At 43.6% G+C, this 21,796-nt stretch overlaps 1 protein-coding gene across 3 annotated transcripts; it reads right to left on the minus strand.

Annotated features, from left to right (window-relative positions):
- Window positions 1-5,835: 5,835 nt before the first annotated feature.
- Window positions 5,836-21,782, minus strand: C17H12orf49 (chromosome 17 C12orf49 homolog). Of its 3 annotated transcripts, XM_027566699.1 has the most exons (6): window positions 21,542-21,615; window positions 13,944-14,129; window positions 12,104-12,260; window positions 8,873-9,024; window positions 8,377-8,490; window positions 5,836-6,331 (listed from the first exon to the last, which is right to left on the minus strand). In XM_027566699.1, exons 2-6 carry the CDS (start codon window positions 13,971-13,973, stop codon window positions 6,248-6,250), a joined length of 537 nt encoding a protein of 178 aa, XP_027422500.1. In that variant the 5' UTR covers window positions 13,974-14,129; window positions 21,542-21,615; the 3' UTR covers window positions 5,836-6,247. The 3 variants fall into 3 exon arrangements, with proteins under 3 accessions (XP_027422500.1, XP_027422498.1, XP_027422499.1); XM_027566697.1 differs by lacking the exon at window positions 13,944-14,129 and having other exon boundaries at window positions 21,542-21,782; XM_027566698.1 differs by lacking the exon at window positions 13,944-14,129 and having other exon boundaries at window positions 21,606-21,776.
- Window positions 21,783-21,796: the final 14 nt, after the last annotated feature.

Raw genomic sequence — 21,796 nt, forward strand, 5'->3', positions numbered from 1 at the left:
GTGCTGGGGATCTGATAATTTAATATCTTTGTAATTTCCTATATTTTGAGATTTCTGCCTAGTGATCCCAAAAGATACGAAAGGGAAACCTTTTACTGAGCAGTGACTACTGCTACTGCTAAGTCACTTCAGTCGTGTCCGACTCTGTGCGACCCCATAGACGGCAGCCCACTAGGCTCAGAGGCCTTAATAGGAATTCCAAGATGCTCTGAGCATCTCAGGTTAAGCATGTCTAAATAATTTAACACTGTATTAAGGTATAGCTACAAACCACGTTCTGGGCCTCTCTGCCAAAAGGCAGCTGTTTTTATGATGGAAAACACAGCAGCTGTCTTCACAGGTGCAGAGCAGCAATACATGATAAGTTGGTCCCAGCAGAGAAGAATATGGTGTCTATTTAATATTTGAGGAGAAAGAGGCAGAAAATGGTGAGCCCCAGCTGAAATCTTCAAGAGAGGAGAAGCCCCGGTCTGAAGAAAACAAGCTCCAGATGGTTGGTCTCCACTTACCCTCTGAGAATCAGAGCCAAGGACCAAGTTGCTGGGCTCTGGTCTTGCTTCATATGTGGCAGGATCTTTGGCACAAAAATCAGAATTTTGGATCTGCAAGATATCTTAATAATCACCTGCCTATGACAAATGACAAAACCAAAGCCATAAGAGGTTAATTTACTTAAGGCCACTAAATGTCTGTGCTCTCATCAATAAAATTAGGATGCTACTCACACACTGCTGTTACACTTATAAACACACATACTCCTCCTCAGTAATAGTGACATGTGGCCACCGTAGACTGAGATCTTGAATTTCACTGATAGCCAATACCACTTTTTCTCATTTAGCAAACATTTCTGACTTTGATAACCCGGATGCAAGCTGACCAGAGCTTCCCTAAACTATGCTCCTTAAAAATATGTAAGAATTTTAAAAGTCCAAAGACTGGAGGAACTACTGCTGCTGCTGCTACTGCTAAGTCGCTTTAGTGGTGTCCGACTCTGTGCGACCCCATAGATGGCAGCCCATCAGGCTCCCCCGTCCCTGGGATTCTCCAGGCAAGAACACTGGAGTGGGTTGCCATTTCCTTCTCCAGTGCATGAAAGTGAAAAGTGAAAGTGAAGTCGCTCAGTCGTGTCCGACCCTCAGCGATCCCATGGACTGCAGACTTCCAGGCTCCTCCGTCCATGGGATTTTCCAGGCAAGAGTACTGGAGTGGGGTGCCATTGCCTTCTCTAGAGGAACTAATGACCCTACCAAAAACTAGGAAAGCACCCACTTTCAAATAAAATACACTGATAGCAGTGATCTGGTTTTGATTTTGGTTCCCTCAAAGACACTGACCTTGCAGTCCTGGGAAACAATATAGGACCCCTGTTTAAAAGTTTGAATGACAGTTGGGCCCACTCACTTTAAGTGGCTAGATGTTTTCTTTATAATATTAAAGGCTGTACTTCTATTTTTAAAATGTCCACCACTGCAGCTCTACAGCAGAGGTGAATCGAGTCGTACACATGAAGGTATGCGGCGAGGGGCTACCAGGACATGGAGCCAGCTGCACGAACACGATGACCCCCACGGTCCCCACTCAGGCCTGAGGGGGCCACCCGTTCCTCTTCCCACCTGTGAAAGCAAACCAGACGAAGAACATCGCAGCCACGTGACTGAGTGAAAACAGGGAACCTGGCACCCCAAACCGTCTTCACACTGTGACAACAAACCCTGCAGGAAGAGTCCACACAGGCAAGGGGCTTGGAAGGCAATGGACTGACGACACAGACCAGGGAAAGTGCTGTGCAGGAAAGAACTCTCACAATTCCACCAGCTTTTCCTTTTCATTATTACTATTCACTTACGTGGTACTTTTTTATAGTAGAAGGACCAGTTTTCTGAATGGGATCTGTAGTGACATTTCCCTTCCCTCCTTATCCCCCAAAGCCCTCCTTGCAAAGGGCTGCTGCAGGAGAACAAGGAGGGGAGGGGGCTGTGAGTAAACCTGAGGTTATTCTGCCCACAGGAGGGTGTCTGTGCTCGGACTGTGTCAGCATGCAAGGGACGCCGATGCACAGTAATAAGCCAGTTCGTGGAGGCAGCACTGGGCTGGTCGAGACCAGAGAGGAAGCCGTGTGTCCTGTGGGATTTCAAGGTAATTTAATCAGCAGCACTTGGGCACAACAGAAGGCAAGGGCAAGGAAATAATCAAGTCAGCTCTCAGCTCCTGGTAGTTTTTTCTCTTTAACTGAAAGGGAGGAAATGTGACCAAGAGTAGGGCCTCTCCACGTCGGCACCACTGACGCTTGGAGCCGGATCATTCTGTGTCGCAGGGGCAGTGGGGTGTTTAGTGGTATCCCTGGTCTCCGGCCATCACACCTACTGACCACCTGGCAATCTGGACTTTGCCAACTGCCCCCATTTGCTGCCCTAGATCAACTGGAAAGGTTAGTTTGTTAACAAACAAGCCACTTGCCTCTGAGAAACACAGGGCTGAGAAAGACAAGAAAAGGGGTTTAAGGTCTCCCTCAGTGAAAAACGCTCTGTAAGATAAAGACCAATGAGAGAAAAACTGGCCAAGGTCACAAACAGCAGTTCACTACATCTGAATGATAAGATGACCAATCAAAATATGGGAAGAGATCAGATAAACATCAATTAGAACACTGAGATCCATCGGCAAAGAGTTAAACAATACCATGGGGTTCTTGGGTATACATGAGACACTCATCACATACATTAGGTGGGAGTATAAATTGGTGAAAATCATTCTCAGATAAACATACAATCGTGCACGTGAAAGCGTATCATCAGTGCATTACTTACAGTAGCCAAAAAAAAGTAACAAGCTAAACGCCCTCAGCAGGAGATTAATAACATTACTGTATATCCATGAAACTGACATGTGATCACTAAAAATTATTAGATAGGCCTGTATGTCACATAGAAGAATGTTCATCAGAGGACTGCTTTCAAGAGGAAAAAGGGTTCTCATCTGCCTAGAAAGTCATGAGGAAGAGAAAAAAACAGGGGCTGATCTCTAGATTGCGTGATTTTAAGTAATTATTACTTTCATCTTGACATATTTCTAAATCACCTCCATTTTAAAAATTATCTTTCGCATGAGTTCTTCTAAAAATCGTAATGAAAACAATACCCAGAACTCTGTAGTTCCCATCCTCCCACCCGAGGGGCCTACCCATTCCCAGCCTTGTTGCCCACCTGATGCTGGGCCCCTGATGGGTGGCAGATGTGGACTTTGTGCCCAGGACTGAGCCCTCACTCACGCCGACACCTCACAACAACCCCATGAGGAGCCATCGGATGTGATCCTGTATCACAGAGCAGGGCCTGGGACCTAAAGAGGAAAGAAGACTACCCGAGGCCATGCCTTAGTAACAAGCAGAAGTTACTGACTGCAAGGCCACACTCTCTCCAGCCAGTGAAAAGCAGATTAAAGCAGCAACGTCTCTGCCCATTTACAATTTACCTGCAAATCCCAACGATGGGAACAGCTTGCTCAGAATCTTGCACACAGCTCCCACAGCACCTGTGCAGCCTCACCAACTGAGGCACTCCCTAGACAGCCTCCGAGTCAGTCTGGGAACAGGCTGAAAGCTGCAAACCCTGTTCGAAAATCCTATCCGCCGCTTTTATAAGAGCTGCAGAGTTGTTCCTTCGATACCAGCTCCAGTGCTGCCGGGTCCAGGGCCACCCTGAATCCCAGGCTGCGTTGAGGCGGGTGGCCCTTTCTGTACAGCACCCTTTTCACGGAACGTTTCTTTCCCTATCAGGACATATCTTTACAGCTCCACCAACAAGCACGGCAGTTAAGATTCAGAACTGGGGGAAGTGCTTTAAATTAGCCAATTACCTTTCACCCCAAACATTCGGAATTTAATACATTTTCTTCTAAAGGAATTCTCATTTCATCTTTGATCTTTTCCTAAAACCCAATGTGTATCACACACTTTGCTGAGCTCTGGGCATACAAAACTAAGACAAGATTCCTAATTGTGGAAACTTGCAATTGAAGGAACCAGAAACAAACCAGAGAGGGGAGTAGAGAGGGGTCCAGGCTGGAAGCCTGGGGAGGCCCATGATGTTCCAGGTCCTTGGGAGGCTTCGCTACACAGTCTGCAGTACCCTGAGTTTCCCAAAACAGTTAACACACCTCTCAACTGACTACAGTACAGAGAAACACATTCCAGGACTGAATGAAAATGACCTTTGGATTATCAACCCAATCTGACTACTTATGCCACCTCTCCTCTCTTCTGGCCTGGACAATCCAGATCTATATGCTCTCAGGGGAGTGTTTATAGATGAGTCAGCACTGGAGCAGGCGAGGGGCACCGGGAAGGACAGTGGACCACCGAGCAGCAGATGAAGGTCATGTTCTGGTTCTGTCGTGGAGACCCAGGGAAGTCACTTCACTCTATCACCCCATCTAGAAGGTGGGAACAGACAGCTTAATTTTCTACTTAAGTTACAAAGACCTTGAAAGCAGTGAAAATGCAAAACATGCACACCAATGTTCAAATACAGAGTAAACAGACACGGCTGACCTTTGATATAAACTATTTCCACAGTAAATCTACTGTGAGTTATTGCTCAAGGGTTCAAATAAGCTCAAAGGAGAGGCTTGTCAGTGACAACCACCAGGAGACAGGCTGGGTTACCAAAAGCAGTGAGATGACGAAACAGTAGACGTACTCACGCTTCCACAGAACACACACAGAAGCCAGAGCCTGATGCACACTAAATAAACTTCCTGGGATCTAACATTTAAAAACAACTGCCAGATAGTTTACCCTCTAAGAAAGTGGACTCAGGGGGACAACTAGCTTGGGAAGATAAGGGTGAGAAATAATGCGAAAGAGTTAAGGGAAATTCCCACTATGCAGACTTCAGAGATACAGAAAGGCAAAGCTCCACTGAAATAAACACCCTGAAAGCGGGCTGTAAAACCTATGCTCTGCTCCAAGGGCAGCAGCTGAACAACCGACAAAGAACAAGGGAGACCTTGACAGATCCAGAGGTTAGTGAAGGGCTCTGGGAAAGAACTGTGTGTGATAGCATGACTTCTGAGAGCAAAGAGCTGTATTATGCGACAGTCACGATGTCTTGATCTAAGTCCCAAATACTGCTGGCATTGACCAGAGGGGGTTGTTGTACCAGAAGCACAGGAGGCCCCAAGTAAGCAGACCAGCGCCTGTGCATCCTGAATCCACCGAGGGTAGATGTCTCCTTTAGCACCTTGACAGAAACTTGAGTTTTGTTCTTCGTCTCTGTAAATCATAGAGAAACCAAACGTCTGTACCTGTTACATCTCCTGAAGCTGAAAGCAATAAAAGAGGACCACTTACAGTCAGTTTCGAGATGTATCTTCACTTGGGAATCACCTTAACACTGGGTTCCCATGTCAGGAGAGGAGGAGGCCGCCCCGCAGGTGACTTTCTTGAGACTCCTGATGTTCCAGGGCTGAGAAGACCAGTCATTTCAACCAGGGCGTAGGAAACAATTAACAAAACCCTCCAGGACAACAAGGCAGAATTTCTGGTTAAAACAATGCATGCACATCAGTAAACAAGCATATCCAAACAGACTAGAAAAAAACCTGAGAGCACACAGTGCCAGATGCCAGAAAGTTAGCACAGGATGAGAAGGGAACAGCATCTGAGTTTCTAGACAATTTTAGAAGTCAGGGTGCACTCCTGAAGATGCTGTCAAAACAAAACCAAAAATAAATCAGCTTGAGAGAACATGCAAGTTTTAAGAGGCCAAAGTTTTAGTGGGTGAAGGGACGATTTCACTCATGAAACTCAAGAACACAAGAAAACACCACCAAGAACAACAATCTCCTTGAATATATTCCACTGTCAAGGCAAAACATTTTCCTACAGGAAACAGAATTTTCCCACCACTCCAAAGAAGTCCAATAAATAACTTTACAGTGAAGGGCCCGGGGAGAACACACAAAAGGGCCCACAGGTTCCCAAGCAGCCGCAGGGCTGAGGCGCCCAGAGCGCCGATGCCTCCGCCAGGTCACCCGCCGTTCTGTCTTTCTCGAATTCAACCCGCTGGCGTTTCCAACTGCTTTACGGAGCAAGTCCATCTGGTCAGCCCGGGGGCGAGTGAGGCCACAGAGCACAGCACAAGAAGTGGTCATAATCAAGTCTTCTCTTGAAGACCAGAGAAAAGCTTCACGCTGCAAGTTCTTCAGCAGCACATCCTCCCAGAGGGCCGAGTCCCCCACAGCGTCACGCGGGGAAGAGCTCGGGAGGGCTCTCTCCGTAGCAGTACTTTGCTATGGGATCCCTATAGGTGTTCTCGTGCTGCACGCTCTGTTGGCAAAACGGAAGAGGAGAACGCTGTGAGAGAGAGCGGGATGGCGGCCAGCATACGCCCCTTGCGGGAGCCCAGGTGAGCCCAGCTCCAAAATGTCACCAGGGCACCCTCTGCAACCAAGGCGGATGCTCGGCATGGAATGCCAACGAAGGGCATGAGAAAGGACAGAGCGTCACAGGACCATTTCTTTTACACACACGAGTGAGTTTTTTAAAACCCAGCTGTGACTGGGACAACCTGAGACAATAAACTTCCCTCAAATTATTTTAAGTCAGATTAAGATGCAACAGGTGTCTTGCACTTGACCCTGTGCTTCAAAGTAATTCGGTCCTTGGCACTGCACCCTGCAGAGATGAAGGAGTTGCACTTCCAATTGCTTCCATCAAGGTTTGTGTATCTAAGGGCTGGCACATGAGCAAAACACCACGGTACCACACAAATGCTTGACCACGTCTGGCCAAGCAAATGAAGTGTGACTACAGATAATCAGCCTCAATGACTAATTTTTCAGCAATTTGTTTTCATACAAGCAACTTGAATTTTTGGCTAGTCGAGAATTCATTAATTAGTCTAAGACCAAGGCTAAATATCCAAATTGTAAGTATTAATCCAATTTATAGTCGTGCAGCCAACTCTGCTTCTTGGGACACTGTTATAAAGGCAAATTGGCAACTGGGAATTTTCTCTTTACAATGAAAAAGCAAAGTCAAGAAAGTTTAGCATCTTCAGTCAAGTTTGGTATTAACTCCTGGGTTTTATCAGTTAAGGAAAGAAAACACCTGGCCTTTTTTCTATTTTCCATTTCTCAGAATGAGAGTATGAATCAAAGTCACGGGTTCAAACTTCCTCCACATTTCCTTTAAAGTCCATTCAAATGGAAAGCTCTTTCAGCAAAACAAGGCCATTAGGAATTTCTTCATGTTTCAAATACTCATTATAATCCCTGAAACATTTACCCAACAATGCTAGATGCCGTAAGAGCAGATCAGAGACATACAGAGTATCATAAAACCCAAAGGAGGACTACAGAAATCTGGCAAAGGGTGTAAGAGTTCCAGAGAATGGCAAATGAGTCATGGATCTCAGACAGAGCCAGGTCAATCTTGGAGACACCATGAAGGAAAGCCAGAGGAAATGTGCTTGTATAACGAACACATTTGGTGATTTTACAGAGAGCCCTCCAACCACCACCCAATCATAAAGGCTGAGAGCAGAGGACGGGAAGTCAAAAGGCAAAAAGGTTCAGACACTTTCAGCAGCTGGTGCCATGTTCAATGCCCAAAGAGCAAAGCATTTAATGACAACATGCTAGAAAGTACTGAAAGCTTAACAACCTACAGATTTATCTATTTTTCTACACCCACCTGCCCCATGCCCTTGAATCCTAAAATGAACCACATTTTTGTCCTAGAATAACTTAGTACCCACTCTAAATGAGTGGTGGCTTGAAAGCCTTAGTCAAATTTCAGTCAAAGACAGAGGAGAGAGCTTCTCTCAAGAATTTGACTAGTAGGACTTAAAATGCAAACAAGCTAATCAGTCAGGGAACATGCAAGTTAGTTAGACCTTGATTTAAATAAATATAAATATTTTACATCCCTAAATCATATAAATCTCACGTTGACATTCTAAATACAGTCAGCCCTCCGTATCCACAGGGTCTGCATACATGGGTTCAACCAACGGCAGATCAAAAGTATTTCAAAAAACTCCACAAAGTTCCAAAAAGCAAAACATGGCCTTTACACTGTATTAGTTATTATAAGTAATCTAGAAATGCTTTAAAGCATACGGGAGGATGGAGGGAGGTAATATGCAAACATTATGCCATTTTATATGAGCATTTAGGAATTTGGGGTCCTGGAACCAAATATCCTCAGATACCAAGGGATGACTGTACAATCAATCCCCCAAAGTTCCATTTAAATCTCTTCTCCATTATCACCCCACCAAAGGGCCCCCAGTGCGGATTTTCAAGTTTTCTTCCAGACGTTGATTCCCACTGGCCCACCCCGCCACCAGAGGCATCATGGCTTCTGACCTGGGATGAGGTTCTGCATTTAGCCAAACACAATTCAAAGTGATCTTCAACTGCCATGAAGAGGTTCTGGAATGCCACAGCTGCCCGGTTGAGGAAGCGCTCCAGGAGGAGTTGCTGTGGAAACAAAAGTTAGACCTATAATAAATTCCAAACTCAACAGCACAAGGTAACCTTGGAAACTTCTCCTAAAGTAAGAGACTGCTGATGCAGGGAGGGGAGGGAGAGAAAGAGAGGCTTACATGAGCAGGAGGCTGGTGTCCTATTCTTTAGACATCTGACTGGGAATACAACAGCCCACTCTACCAAGGCATAGCTGGAGGAAAGAGAACTACCTCCTTCCCTTGCAGACAAAGGCTACCTCACAGCAGCCATTTCTGACACCTACACCAGGTTCTCTTCTATTTTCAAAGAATCCCACAGAAAGATTCTAATGCTCAATGTGAAATGCAAGCAGCAAAATGAAAGGAGATGCAGCACAAGGAGCAACTCTCCATACCTTGTTGGGCTGCAGGCAGCAGGAGACACAGTACTCGTAGGCGCTACAGCAGCCACTGGACAAGCAGCCGTCACAGCAGTACTGCTTCGTGCCAGGGACGTTGACGTTACAGCAGCCGTTCACCAGCAAATCTCTCCTCTCACAAACGTAACCTGAAAGTCAGAGACTAACCTGAGTATACACCTAGCAGTCCCCTACCTGTCCACCAGGGGCGATCACACGGCAGCAATCAAAGTCCTGCTCCCAAAGAACACAAAGCCGGAGTCTGGAGTCAGCAGCATCCTAAAGACCACAGAGTTTGGAATCAGACGGTGTCCAATCAGAGCTTGCTACCTGCATGCAGCAGTTTATAGGAAACACAGACTCCTATTTTATAAGTAGGCTGCTGCTGCTAAGTCACTTCAGTTGTGAACAACTCTGTGCGACCCTATAGATGGCAGCCCACCAGGCTCCCCCATCCCTGGGATTCTCCAGGCAAGAACACTGGAGTGGGTTGTCATTTCCTTCTCCAATGCATGAAAGTGAAAAGTGAAAGTGAAGTCGCTCAGTCATGTCCGACTCTTAGCGACCCCATGGACTGCAGCCCACCAGGCTCCTCTGTCCATGGGATTTTCCAGGCAAGAGTACTAGAGTGGGGTGCCATTGCCTTCTCCATATAAAAAGTGTGTGTGAAGTTTTTGTTTTGTTTTGTTTTGTTTCTAATATAGGAGGATCTCATTTTCAGGAATGAACGCCTTGTTTTTTTTCCTCTCTTCAGGGAAACAAATGCCATGTGATGATTAAATGACCGCAGACTAAAAGGTCATTTAGGTGGATTAGGATGTATATAGCCTAGGCTATATACGAACAAAAAAAACTTCACACACACTTTTTATATGGAGAAGGCAATGGCACCCCACTCCAGTACTCAGGGAAACAAAGGCCTGTTCTAACCTATACAAGCCAATTTTTCATCTATGCTGGAGAAAAATTCATGCTTTTTCGAACAAAAATCTGAAGAGAGGAAAAAATACAAGGCGTTCATTCCTGAAAATGAGATCCTCCTAGATTAAAAACGAAACAAAAAACCAAAACAAACAAAAAAAAACTTAACACACACTTTTTATAAATACCTTTCATATACTTGCCATTTCACATCTAACCTTTAGAAACTGATTTAGGCTGTTTTTAAGTATACAGAGAAGGGATTCAATTAGCCCTCAGCATTAGGGAATGCCAATACTCGATAAGACCAAAGGAATAAAAATCCTAATTTCCTCCACTCATCATCTAAATACACCCCCTCCAACTCAGTTCATGCATTCATATTCAACTTTAAGAAAAGAATCTCCTCACAAAGGTGAACTTATTTTTCATAGCTGCTAAAAACAATTCTCTACACCCTTCCGGGAGTGGGACAGAAAAATATAAGCCTAAGTCCATGAGGGACACCGCCTGGCCCACGGGCAAACTCCCCGGTGCCGGCCCATGCCCACAGGTGCACACAGGTGCAGAGCAGCTGTCCTCACATCCTTCCATTCCAAATGCCCAGCTTCATAATCCTCAGAGAATGAGACCTCGTGAAGCAAGAGGGTGTTTTCAGAAACCATTCTGGAAAACAAAGTCTGTGCAAATGCAGGAGGCACCAGTAAAATAACAATGGAAGAGGCAAGAAGGGCCCTCACTCCATACTAGGGAAACTGAGGCCTCTGAGAAGCCGATCCCACTTATCTGGGTGCTGGTGCTTCTTGTCGTTGCTGTGGTAGTTTTAACTATGTGGTTTTGTCTTCTAAAATAAGAGAGGATGATCCTAATGCCACATTCAATGTTTCTGGGATTCTTCCTAACTATTCTTACTCATCATCTTCATAGGAATTACAAATTAAAAATCCAAATAAGCCAGCATGTTCCTTAAAATTCTGCCCCAAATGATACAGAGCATCTTATCATGAAATCTGTCAGAAAGATGTAAAATATTACCCTTGTGGAAATGATCTTTCTGCCCTTTTCTCTTTTCCATGTTGTAAGTGTTGGCATCTTAGGTCTTCTATTTTTCCCCAGTACAATCTGTCAATATTTAGCTTTGAAACCAGATCTTTGTAACTTCTGGTGAAAGAAAGCCTATCAAGATTTCTCCTTTTGCATCTGGAGAAGCGCACTCTTACAGACATTATTTCCAACAAGGAGTCCTGTGAGATCACAATCTCAGAGTGCGCTGCTCCTGACTGGGAAACCAACTTATAACCTTTGCAAAGTTTCTAACTCTATTGGTTGTCTTACTGAATAAGGTATAACTCTGGCAACACTCATGTTGGTGGCATCTGCTCGCTAAAACGCAAAAATTTCCTGCAAGTTTTCTTTATTACACTTTTTATCTCCTCTTGTGTATTCATGGAGCTAATATAAAACATATCATTCTTGGATTTTTATTGATTAGTTCTTGGAACTTTTTACTTAAGAAATCTGAGAGTCTTTGTCTCATTTGAATTAATCAGAGGGAAATCATTCTTTTGCTAGCTATGACCAAAGGAAAAGACAAACTGTCATTTATAACCTAATATTAAATAATAAAGTCAAGGCATAAGATTTCAAGCTTTCTCGCTGGATATCATACAAACTAAAGTCTGTAAGAAAAAAACACTGAATTCCAACTTCAGTCCTGGTCTTAGTCCTAGGTCTACCCCTGCCTAACTAGCTGGGTCATATTGTGGAAGTAGCTTCCCTTAACTGAACTTTACTCTATTAAAACAAAACACATGTTATTTGCAATTTAATCTGCTTTTTCAATGTAATCCTAAAAACAGAGCTCAACACTGTTTAGTTTTCCTGATTCTTTCCTTTAATCCCAAATAACCTCATATGCTCTGACACCTTTGAGATCTTTTAGGAAAAGTTTTTTTTTCTTAATTATTTTACTGGGGTTGCAAACTTTAAAACACACACACATATGCACTGTAGTCTCATTTTAAAGACAGTACCTGTCTTCATTTTGTTGAGCTTCATCATGTATCAATGAAGACTCTAATTCAAGGTTACTGTTATCAATTTCAGCACTGTTAGATTTATAATTCACTTGTTCTGAGACTGAGAGCAAAATTTACTCTTGTAAAACAAACCAGATTATTTGCAAACCACCAGCTGAAAAAGGAAAAAAACCCACAAAACTACTGAGGAATTCTGACCACCATTTGGATAGTCGACATTAAGGAAAAGCGGCACCAGACTGCAGGAGAGGAAGGGAGCCAGCCTTACCCAGTTCATCTGTGATGAGGTGTTTCCCCTGAATGGAGTTACGGCACTGGTTGCTGGGCCGACTACTATTGCCCAAATTAAACTGTACTTTCCATGGGATGGGTTGATCGTGATCTTGGACCTGGAGGAGATTCCGATCTCTCACTGCCCTTTCTTCCTACAAAGAGACCATAAATGAGAAGGTTAAACTATAGTTTCTTGCATTTTCACCAATTTTTCATATAAACTACAGTAACAGGACAAAAACAATATAAAAAAGCTTGCACAACAGGAAACCTCACTTGGTATAAGAAAAGTCTGGGCCAAAGTCATTTTTTAAAAAATGCAAAGTAAACCTGAAGGAAGAAGTAATAAATTAGGGCTATGCTTCAATATTTACATAAATGCCCCTGGATTAAGTACACATTATAAATGTGTACAAAAGCATTAATTTCTTAAAAAAATTTGGAGGGGAAGAGTTTTGAACTTTCTGACAGCAAATCATTTAAAACATTTTTTATGCTAAAGTAAACATTTACATTGGGGAATAGAATGTAAAATCTGAATACATTTTTAAAAGAGGAAACTTCAGAGAAACTTTCCAACTGTCATTTCAGACAATACTGGAACATATCACAGGTAACAAGGTTACTTGAATCTGCAGTGAGGAACAGTGGTAAACTAATGGGAACACTGAATTAAGAGCTTGATTTTAGGTGCAAGAGCATGGAAACTTGTAACTTTTTTCTATGAAAAAATCCTGAGTACATGACCCTTGGGGCCTCCCAGGCTGCGCCAGTGGTAAACAACCTGCCTGCGAATGCAACAGACGTAAGACACGCAGGTTTGATCCCTGGGTCAGGAAGAGCCCCTGGAGGAGTGCACGGCAACCGACTCCAGTATTCTTGCCTGGAGAATCCCATGAACAGAGGAACCTGGTAGGCTACAGTCCACTGGGTTGTAAAGAGTCGAACATGACTGAAGCAACTTAGCAAGCAAGCAATGTGACCCTTAGAATATATATCTTTCTTTACAAAAGACACCCACGTCAGACAGCCTTTACCTGGACACACAAAGTGAAGAGCTTCTCTAGAGGCAAGAGTTTAGACCTTTTCTCCTAGCCCCCACGCCGCAGTTAGACTTTCCAAACTGCCTTGTTATACTCTTAAGACAAACTAAGTAAGGTGCCCAAGAGCCAAAACACAGACCATGCCATCTTCTGATTCAGGAGACAGCCACCTTCTGAATTACTCAATCTATCTATTGTTGGAAAACAAAACAAGGATAAGACTCCCTCTGAGAGACGCTGTGTATACGGGTGTGTATATACGGGTCCCTAGTGGCTCAGTGAAGAATCTGCCTGCAACACAGGGTTCAATCCCTGAGTTGAGAAGATTCCCTGGAGAAGGGAATGACAACCCACTCCAGTATTCTTGCCAGGGAAGTCCCACGGACAGAGGATAATTGAACCATTCTACCATTTTAATAGAGCTCTGTGGCTTCTGCCATTGAGAATGACCTGTCATGTGTCATTGAGCAAAAGGGACTAAGCTTGAAGGCTGATGACAAAGGTTATACTTTAAGACAACAGAAAAGAGTTATTTTTCTGGGAAGAGTTATTTAATATTTACAACATGCATATCCACATATACTTTGGCACAGCAAACACATTTTTGAAACCTAGCCTTTAGAAAGTACCAATGTGTAAGGGTGTATTAGGATGTCCACTATAGGACTGTTTATGTGATAGAAAAAACAAACAAACCAGGAACCCCAACCACAAAGAAATGACTGAATAAACATGGATAGCTATGGCTATTACCAAAAAAAAAATAGACATGACTGATGTGTATTTACTTACAGTAGGAGTCCTTAAACATGACTTGCACATTAGATTATATAGGACACTTAAATTCTGATTCCTGAGTCCAACTCCAGACTGAGTAAAAACCTCTGTGGGTGGGACCTGGAAGTCATTATTTTTTCAAAGCACTCAGATGATATTAATAACAGGGTTGCAGATCACTGATGTCCTTAGTACATTAAGCTAAAAAACAAGTTACAGAATAATGTGCATACTACCACATGTTGTATTAAAATAATAACTGTATTAATGTATACATACAAGTTTGTAAGAGCTGAGATAAAGGCATGGAAAGATACACTACAGACCATTAACATGGAAAGGACTGGTGATTATTAACATCTTTCATCTTTGGAAAAGTTTCATTTTTAATTTAAAGTAAAATGATAAGTTATTAAAAACATGATTAACAATAGGCGACACTAGTGAGGAATCTATAGGAACTCTACCCTTGAAACTTCTCTGTAAACCCATAATTATTCCAAATTAAGTTTATTATTTAAAAAAACCATGATTACCAATCTGAAAGACATAAATATCCCACAATCCCATTACTTAAATAAAGCTGTAGCCATTTCTGCATATTAACTTCTAGCCTTTGACCCCAGCATTTATACTACAAATTAGGATGCTTCACATTCACCTCCTCTTGACACTAATTGGATGGTAAACGATTCAAGTACCTACATTATCTTGATAATCATTTTCAAGGCTATATAATAATCCATCATGTTGATATGCTGTAATTTAGTAAACACATCCTCTACAGATCAATGTTTCAGCCTGCCCCAGGTTTTTGTTATCATAAACAGCACTGCAATAAAAATGGAGACCTTTTGCTTATTCTCTTGCATCATTTATGGTAGGAATTATTATTAGAAGTAGAGTCAATGCTATAATTCATTTCAGTCAGTCGTGTCTGACTCTTTGTGACCCCATGGACTGCGTGCAGCACACCAGGCTTCCCTGTTCATCACCAACTCCCGGAACCTACTCAAACTCGTGTCCATTGTGTTGCTGATGCCATCCAGCCATCTCATCCTCTGTCACCTCCTTCTTCTCTTGCCTTCAATCGTTCCCAGCATCAGGGTCTTCTGACCTGACTGAATGAATCAGTTCTTCGCACAGTGCTAGATAATTTTCCAAAAGTTATATATGCCACTTATAACATTACCAGCATTTAAATAGCACTGTGCCACAGCAGTACTGAATTTTGTTCCTTAATTTACTAAAGGTAAAATAGTCCTGCCAGGTGGCTTTAATTTCTATTCTCCCAGCTGGTAAATAATCCACCTGCAATGCACGAGACCCCGGTTCAATTTCTGGGTTGGGAAGATCCCCTGGAGAAGGGATAGGCTATCCACTCCAGTATACTTGGACTTCCCTGGTGGCTCAGCTGGTAAAGAATCTGCCTGCAATGTGGGAGAACTAGATTCAATCCTTGGGTTGGGAAGATTCCCTGGAGAAGGGAACAGCTACCCACTCTAGTATGCCGGCCTGGAGAATTCCATGGACTGTATAGTCCGTGGAGTCACGAGTCAGATATGACTGAGCTACTTTCACTTTCCCCTCTCTTTTTTTTCTTTTGAACTAGCATCAGCATGAACAAGAAGGGTTATACAAAAACAACATCAGTATTACTTGGTTGGGGGAAGAATGGGAGCTAAATGCAGAAGCCTTGGGAATATGGACAAATCACTTAGGTGCACACTGCTTAACCACCTGTAAATGCATGCTCCTCTGCTCTGTTGGGGCTGTATCAGTTAACGAGATAATCAAGCTATGTGCAAGCTAAACTGCACTAAAATGCTACCCTAGATAAATTAATAGCCATAAAGACTTAAGAGGCTGGTCAAAGTACAGTAAACTGGATTTACAGTATAGCAAGGTTGAAAGTGCTCTTCAAACTACTCTCAAACTTTCCTGTTATTCCTCCTGAAAGAAAACAAGCGTTCACGGACAAGGGCATTCCAGAAGGACCTCTTCCACATTACTATGATCCTGGTAAACAGAAAGGCAATGCTCCCAGCATTTGAGATTGTTTTCAAACCTGAATATTCACAACCTTGCCAAAAGGACTGGGTCAGCGTTGTACAACCAGAAAAGACTGTACAAGACAGTGTGTAGGACATAATGACAAGTGTAATGAATTAGCACACAGTTGTTTTTCCAAAGGTCCACTTTTACAAAGATGTGGTGAAGGGGCACTGAAGGGATTCCTTCACTGAACAAGCCTTTCCCCAGCTGGTCCACCTACCCTAACAGGCTGTCTCAATTTTAAACATCCCCTCCCAATATGTATTTTCTCATTTCAGATCCATCCAAAGGTACCAAGTTCTTACAATGTGTTAAGGATACAGAAACAAAGGTAGCTGGGTTCTCTATTCTCAAAGCGCCTCCAGAATTTTCATAAACTACAAGCAACAATAGAAATGTTTTATTACTAACGTATATTACTTAACCTCTGATTTAAAAGGGGGTATATTGATAACTGGGGCTTCCCAGGTGGCACAGAGGTAAAGAGTCCGCCTTCCAATGCAGGAGACACAAAAGACATGAGTTTTGATCCCTGGGTTGGGAAGCTCCTCTGGAGTAGGAAATGGCAACCTGCTCCAATATTCTTACCTGGAAAATTCCAAGGACAAAGGAGCCTGGTGGGCTACAGTCCATGGGGTAGCAGAGAGTCAGACACAACTGAGTGCCAGAGCACATGAGCACACATATTAATAACTGTCCTATTTTTCAGGAGCTAGCCTAAGGGTCAAATCAGATACGTGTCCCATGTAAGCAGTAAGGCACCTAAGCATAAGGCGCTGTCATTAAAAGAGTCACTTATGATTCTCAAAAGTAAAAGAAAAAAAGGGAGATAAAGGCCAGAGGGAATCCCGAATGTCCAATATTTGGGGAATCACAAATAAATATAACCTGATCATGGAAAATTTTAGTTATAAAAAATTTATACTTAAAGCTTTTAAAGATGGGGAAAATGCATACATGTTAAGCGAAAAAAGAGTATGCCCCAACTATATGTTTAAAATATGAAAATGAAGAAAGAAAATATGCCCAAATATCATCAGTGAATCCCTCTGGTTGCTGAGATTAAAGTTAACTGTTTTCCTTGTCTAGCCTATGCAGCACTTTACAAACTCTGAAAGGTATATGTACTTTCGTGATCAGTAAAAAAAAAAAAAAACAGAAGAAAAACACAGATTAGCAACTGTCTCTTATGATTTATTACACTTTAGACAGTGTCTAACTTGAAACCAATTTACATACTTAACTACTTAAAAGATGATGATGTTCACATATTCTCAAGTAGTTATGCAAATAGCCCTGACACTTTCAGAAGTGCACTACTTGAACAACTATGAGAACAGTTATTGACATGAGAGGACCTCTAAGGACCCTTCTGCCTCCAAGACTGGGATTTCTTTCATCTCAGCTCAAACGCCCCAGAGTTAGGCCCACCTTGCTGCTCCAGCATAGTACCTTGTTTTGTTTTCTTTATATTACTAGTTGTTGTGTGAAATAATCCTGCTCATTTGCCACTTCTACCCCTCACCCCTTACAGAATACAGGCTCTTGGAAAGTCAGACTCCATCTGCTCTGCCCCCCACGTATCACCATCATCTAGCAGACACTGCCTAGTGCGGTTGGTTTTGCCTAAAACATTTGTTAAATCAGTGTGCCCAAGTCACTTGGCACCCAGCCCTCTCCCCCAATGGCATCCCCACCAAGGTCACTAATTTCTCTTGTGTTCCCATACCTACAATTTAAACTATCCCCCAAAGCATTAATTAACATGAAAACCAAAGAAAAGAGGAATTCAAAGCTGTAGAGAATAATCAACTATTCTCTAGGCAAAAAATGGCTGCATCTGCTCCAAGAGTTCAGTCTCACTGAAGCAGAGCTAAGGATCATATGAAGCTTTGGAGTTTTTCAGTCTCCTCTCAATTAATTCTAACCACTCCCACCCCACCTTCCTGTCCAATAGCTCTGTTACAGATGGAGCCTGAGTCTAGGCAAAACGGAGCCCACTCGCCTCAAGCCACTGATCTCAGGAGTGCCGAAGACCAAAACGGCAGCAGAGAACAGAGCCGGCAAGCAAACTCACAACGTGTGTAACAGCATCAGTCAGATTGGGATGATGTTCATCTCACCAAAGTCCACGGACCCTTTATACTCTTAAAAATTATTCAGGACTTCAATATGTGGGTCATTGAGGGTTATGGTTATTGATAGTTATCATATTAGAAATTAAAATATAACTTTTTAAAACATTTATTTTAAATAAGCTATTTGTTTAAAAATAACAATAATGAGCCCGTTACATATTAACAGTTTTTCATGTGCGTGTGAGAAAAGAACAACAAAGATATGTATTTGGTGAGATGAGAAAATGTTTTTACATTTCTGCAAATGTTTTTAATGCCTGGCTCAATGGAAAACAGCTGGATTCTCACAACTCCCTCTGCATCCAATCTATTGCAATACATTGTTCAGGTTGAAGTTTATGAAGAAAATCTATTTCATACAGTTGTGCAGTTGGAAGTAGAAAGAATATTTTAGTGGTTTTTCCAGATAATTATGGATAATCTTTGATAGTACATCAAAAACTTGACAAGTATAGTTTCTTAAAAGTTCACTGCAAATGGTATGGCCACTTTGGAAAACAGCCTGGCAGTTCCTCAAAAAGTTAAACAGAGTTACCAAGTGACCCATCAATTCCACTCCTAGGACCATACCCAAGAGAACTGAAAACCCATTTCCAAACAAAACCTTGAGTGTTCATGGCAAATAGTCAAAAACTAGAAACAAGTCAGCATTCCTGCCCTGAGGATTCCATGGACAGAGGATCCTGGCGTGCTACAATTCATGGGGTCGCAAAGAGTTGCAACTAAGCAACTAACACTTGCACTACTTTCACTTTTTTCAGACACAAGGCAAGTCTCCATCTGACAAAATGTGGTAGATGTCTACAGCAGAGTATTATTCAGATATAAACTACTCATACATGCTACAAGATGGATGAGCCTTGAAAACACAGGCTTTTAATTGAAGAAGCCAGACACAGAAGACACACAGTACGATTCCATTTATATGAAATGTTCAGAATAAGTGAATCCATGGAGACAGAAAGTTGACTAGTGGTTGCCGAGGGCTTAATGGGCAGAAATAGAGAGATCATGGCTAACATGTTTTTTAGGCCATGGGGTAATTAGATCCAAAAAAATCTACAAAACGAAAACAGTTGTGAACAGTTTTAGGGACTCACAATCATCTCCCCCCGACACATACACACCCCTATGATTGTGGCCATAGATCAAAAATTAAAAAAAAAAACCAAAAAACTATGTACACCAGAGTAAAAGGTAGTTGTAGTGAGAATTCCCTGGTAGTCCAGAGGTTAGGACTTCGCATTTTCACCGAAGGGCCTGGGTTCAATCCCTGGTCAGGGAACTAAGATCCCACAAGCCTCATGGCATGCCCATCCATACCCACCCCTCAGAAAAGGAGACTGTAGGGAAAGTAACACAGTAGACAGCATCTGAGTCAATAAAGGAAAATCAGTAGGAGTGTGCTAAACTGGGAAGAAAGAAAGCCACCCAATTATAAAGATTTGATTGTTCAACCAATATCTGAATAACTACGATAGTGTCTGGCAGTATTCTAGAGACTAGGATTCTATGAACAACACAAAGTCCCTGTTCTCCAAAAAATGATGTTCCAGAAGGGAAAGTGAGGGGAGACAGATAAATAAATGATCCAGAAATCCTCAGTAAGTGATTTCTACCACAAAAAAAATAAAGTACGACTATGAACAAGAAACTGAAGTCACTGAGACTGTGTCACCTGGTGTGGCCTGGGGCAGTAACAGTAAGCCTCACCTGAATTAACAACAAGACTCACCATGCAAAGATCCTGGAACTGAGCCTGGAGTTTTACCTAAATGCAATGGGGACCCAAAGAAGAATTATATCTTTTTTTCTATTCAGATGATCACCCCCTCCTGCTGGTAGAGAAAAGACTATAGGACAAGAAAGAAAGCAGAGACCTGTGGGTGGGCCCCTGCAGAGGTCCAGGCAGGCTGCCCTAGGGTGGCTACGGTGACAATTGGGAGAGAAGAACAGATTTGGGATATGCTGTGGAGGCAGAGGAAATGTTTTGCAGGCGAGGAGTGAGATAAAGTAAAGCAGAAAGCATGTATGGCCGGACTACCTGAGGAACAGTAACTAGTGAGCCTGGGAAGACTGGAGAGGAAGTGCAGGTGCTGGAGAATCAGGAGTTTGGTTTTGGACAAGTAAGAGGAGCTGACAATACATTCAAAAGGGACTCAAGCAGGCAACTGGGCAGAAGAACCTGGGGGTTTCTGAATCAGCCGAGGCTGGAGTTAGAAATTAGGATAGCCAACAGCATACAGTTGGTATTGAAACCAATGGTGCTAGAGGTGAGCAACAGCAAGTGGGAGGGAGGCAGGGGGCTGAGTCCCTGCTCACCATGGTACCCGTGGGACAGACAGGGGATGGCATGTGACCATGAGAAGGTGTCTGTGAAGTTGTGAAAACACATGTCCAAGAAGCACTGAGTTCACAGGAATGTCACCCACACATCCTAGTCACCAGAGGAAGCTTATAACACAGGTAAAAGGTGGGATACAGTTCTCTAACTTCCCTTTTTACAGCTTCCCCACCAACCTGTTAAAACTAGGGTGACCATCTCCTTTACTGTTTTTTTTTTTTTTTAACTTAGAAAATAACTGCTTTACAATACTGTGCTAATTTCTGCCGTACAACGTCAATCAGCCGTAAGTATACATATATTCCCTCCCTTGATTAGTAATTTTCTATTCACTGATACATTCTATTTAGGAACTTGACTCTTGAAAATGAAAAGAGGAGACTTGTTTTAACTCCCATCAGAGCAACAGCATAAAGCAGGGTTGTCCCGGTTACCCTCTGAAGTAGGCTCATTCGTTGTAAAAACCCAAACGCTCCTACCGAATTTCTAAACACCCTGCCCGTGCTCTGGGTAACATTTCCCACCAAAGCTCTCTGCCTGTTCTCTCAGAAATTCGCACAGAGAAGAAAAACTCAGGGGGTGGAGAGGTGAAAACAAAATTCCACCCAACCCTGTTTTGTACAGGAAGGGAACCGCGGGGATCCTGAAGTGTCTCCCTGGCGATCACTGAGCCCCGAAATTAAATAAAAACCAGGCACACCGGCGCTGGCCTCGCAGCTTGGCTACTTATCGCCCAGGAATCTCCACTTTTTCCAGTCTCCAGGTTCCCCCACTACAATACGGGGACAGTACACCCCCGCATCCCCACCCCGAACCGCCGTGAGGATGAAAGGAGAAGTGTCAGCCCCGCTCAGCCCTGGGACCGGCAGGTGGGAAGCGCTGAGCCTGGCAGGTAGGAAGCCCTGAGGGTGAAAAGAAGAGCGTTAAAGGCCCATCACAGCGGGCTCGAGTCCCAGCTCTGTCCCAGCCAAAGGGGCAGGTCCCTTCTCCCGTCTCAGCCCCGGCGCGCCGGACCCTCGGGCAGCGCGGCTGCACAGGCAGGTTCCCTCACCCGGGCAGCCCGGGGCAGCACTGACCTGCTTGAAGGTGCTGGTGAGGAAGTAGACCAGCGAGAGCCCGAAGACCAGGGCGAGCACCCACCTCTTCCGCAGGAGCCGGCGCCACACCATAGCCGCCAGGTTCACCATCCCGGCGCGGAGCGGGGCAGGACCGGGGCCCCGGCGGCATGGCCCCTACACGGCCGGCAGCCCCATGGCTCGCGGCGGGCGCCGGCCCCGCGGCCCTCAGCCCAGCCAGCTCCCGTCAGCCACCTCTCACCTCCCACGTGACCC

The sequence above is a fragment of the Bos indicus x Bos taurus genome, chromosome 17 (genome assembly GCF_003369695.1).
Source record: "Bos indicus x Bos taurus breed Angus x Brahman F1 hybrid chromosome 17, Bos_hybrid_MaternalHap_v2.0, whole genome shotgun sequence".
Classification (NCBI taxonomy): Eukaryota; Metazoa; Chordata; class Mammalia; order Artiodactyla; family Bovidae; genus Bos; species Bos indicus x Bos taurus.

What these genes read in the sequence shown, in the direction of transcription:
- C17H12orf49 (XM_027566697.1), bottom strand. Translation starts at nt 21,652, where the DNA reads ATGGTGAACCTGGCGGCTATGGTGTGGCGCCGGCTCCTGCGGAAGAGG. An exon ending in CCTCATCACAGATGAACTGG is followed by an intron (nt 9,025 to 12,103) that starts GTAAGGCTGGCT and finishes TCTGACTTTCAG; the next exon opens with GTTACGTTTGTGAGAGGAGA. An exon ending in GCTGCCTGCAGCCCAACAAG is followed by an intron (nt 8,491 to 8,872) that starts GTATGGAGAGTT and finishes TTGTTTCCACAG; the next exon opens with CAACTCCTCCTGGAGCGCTT.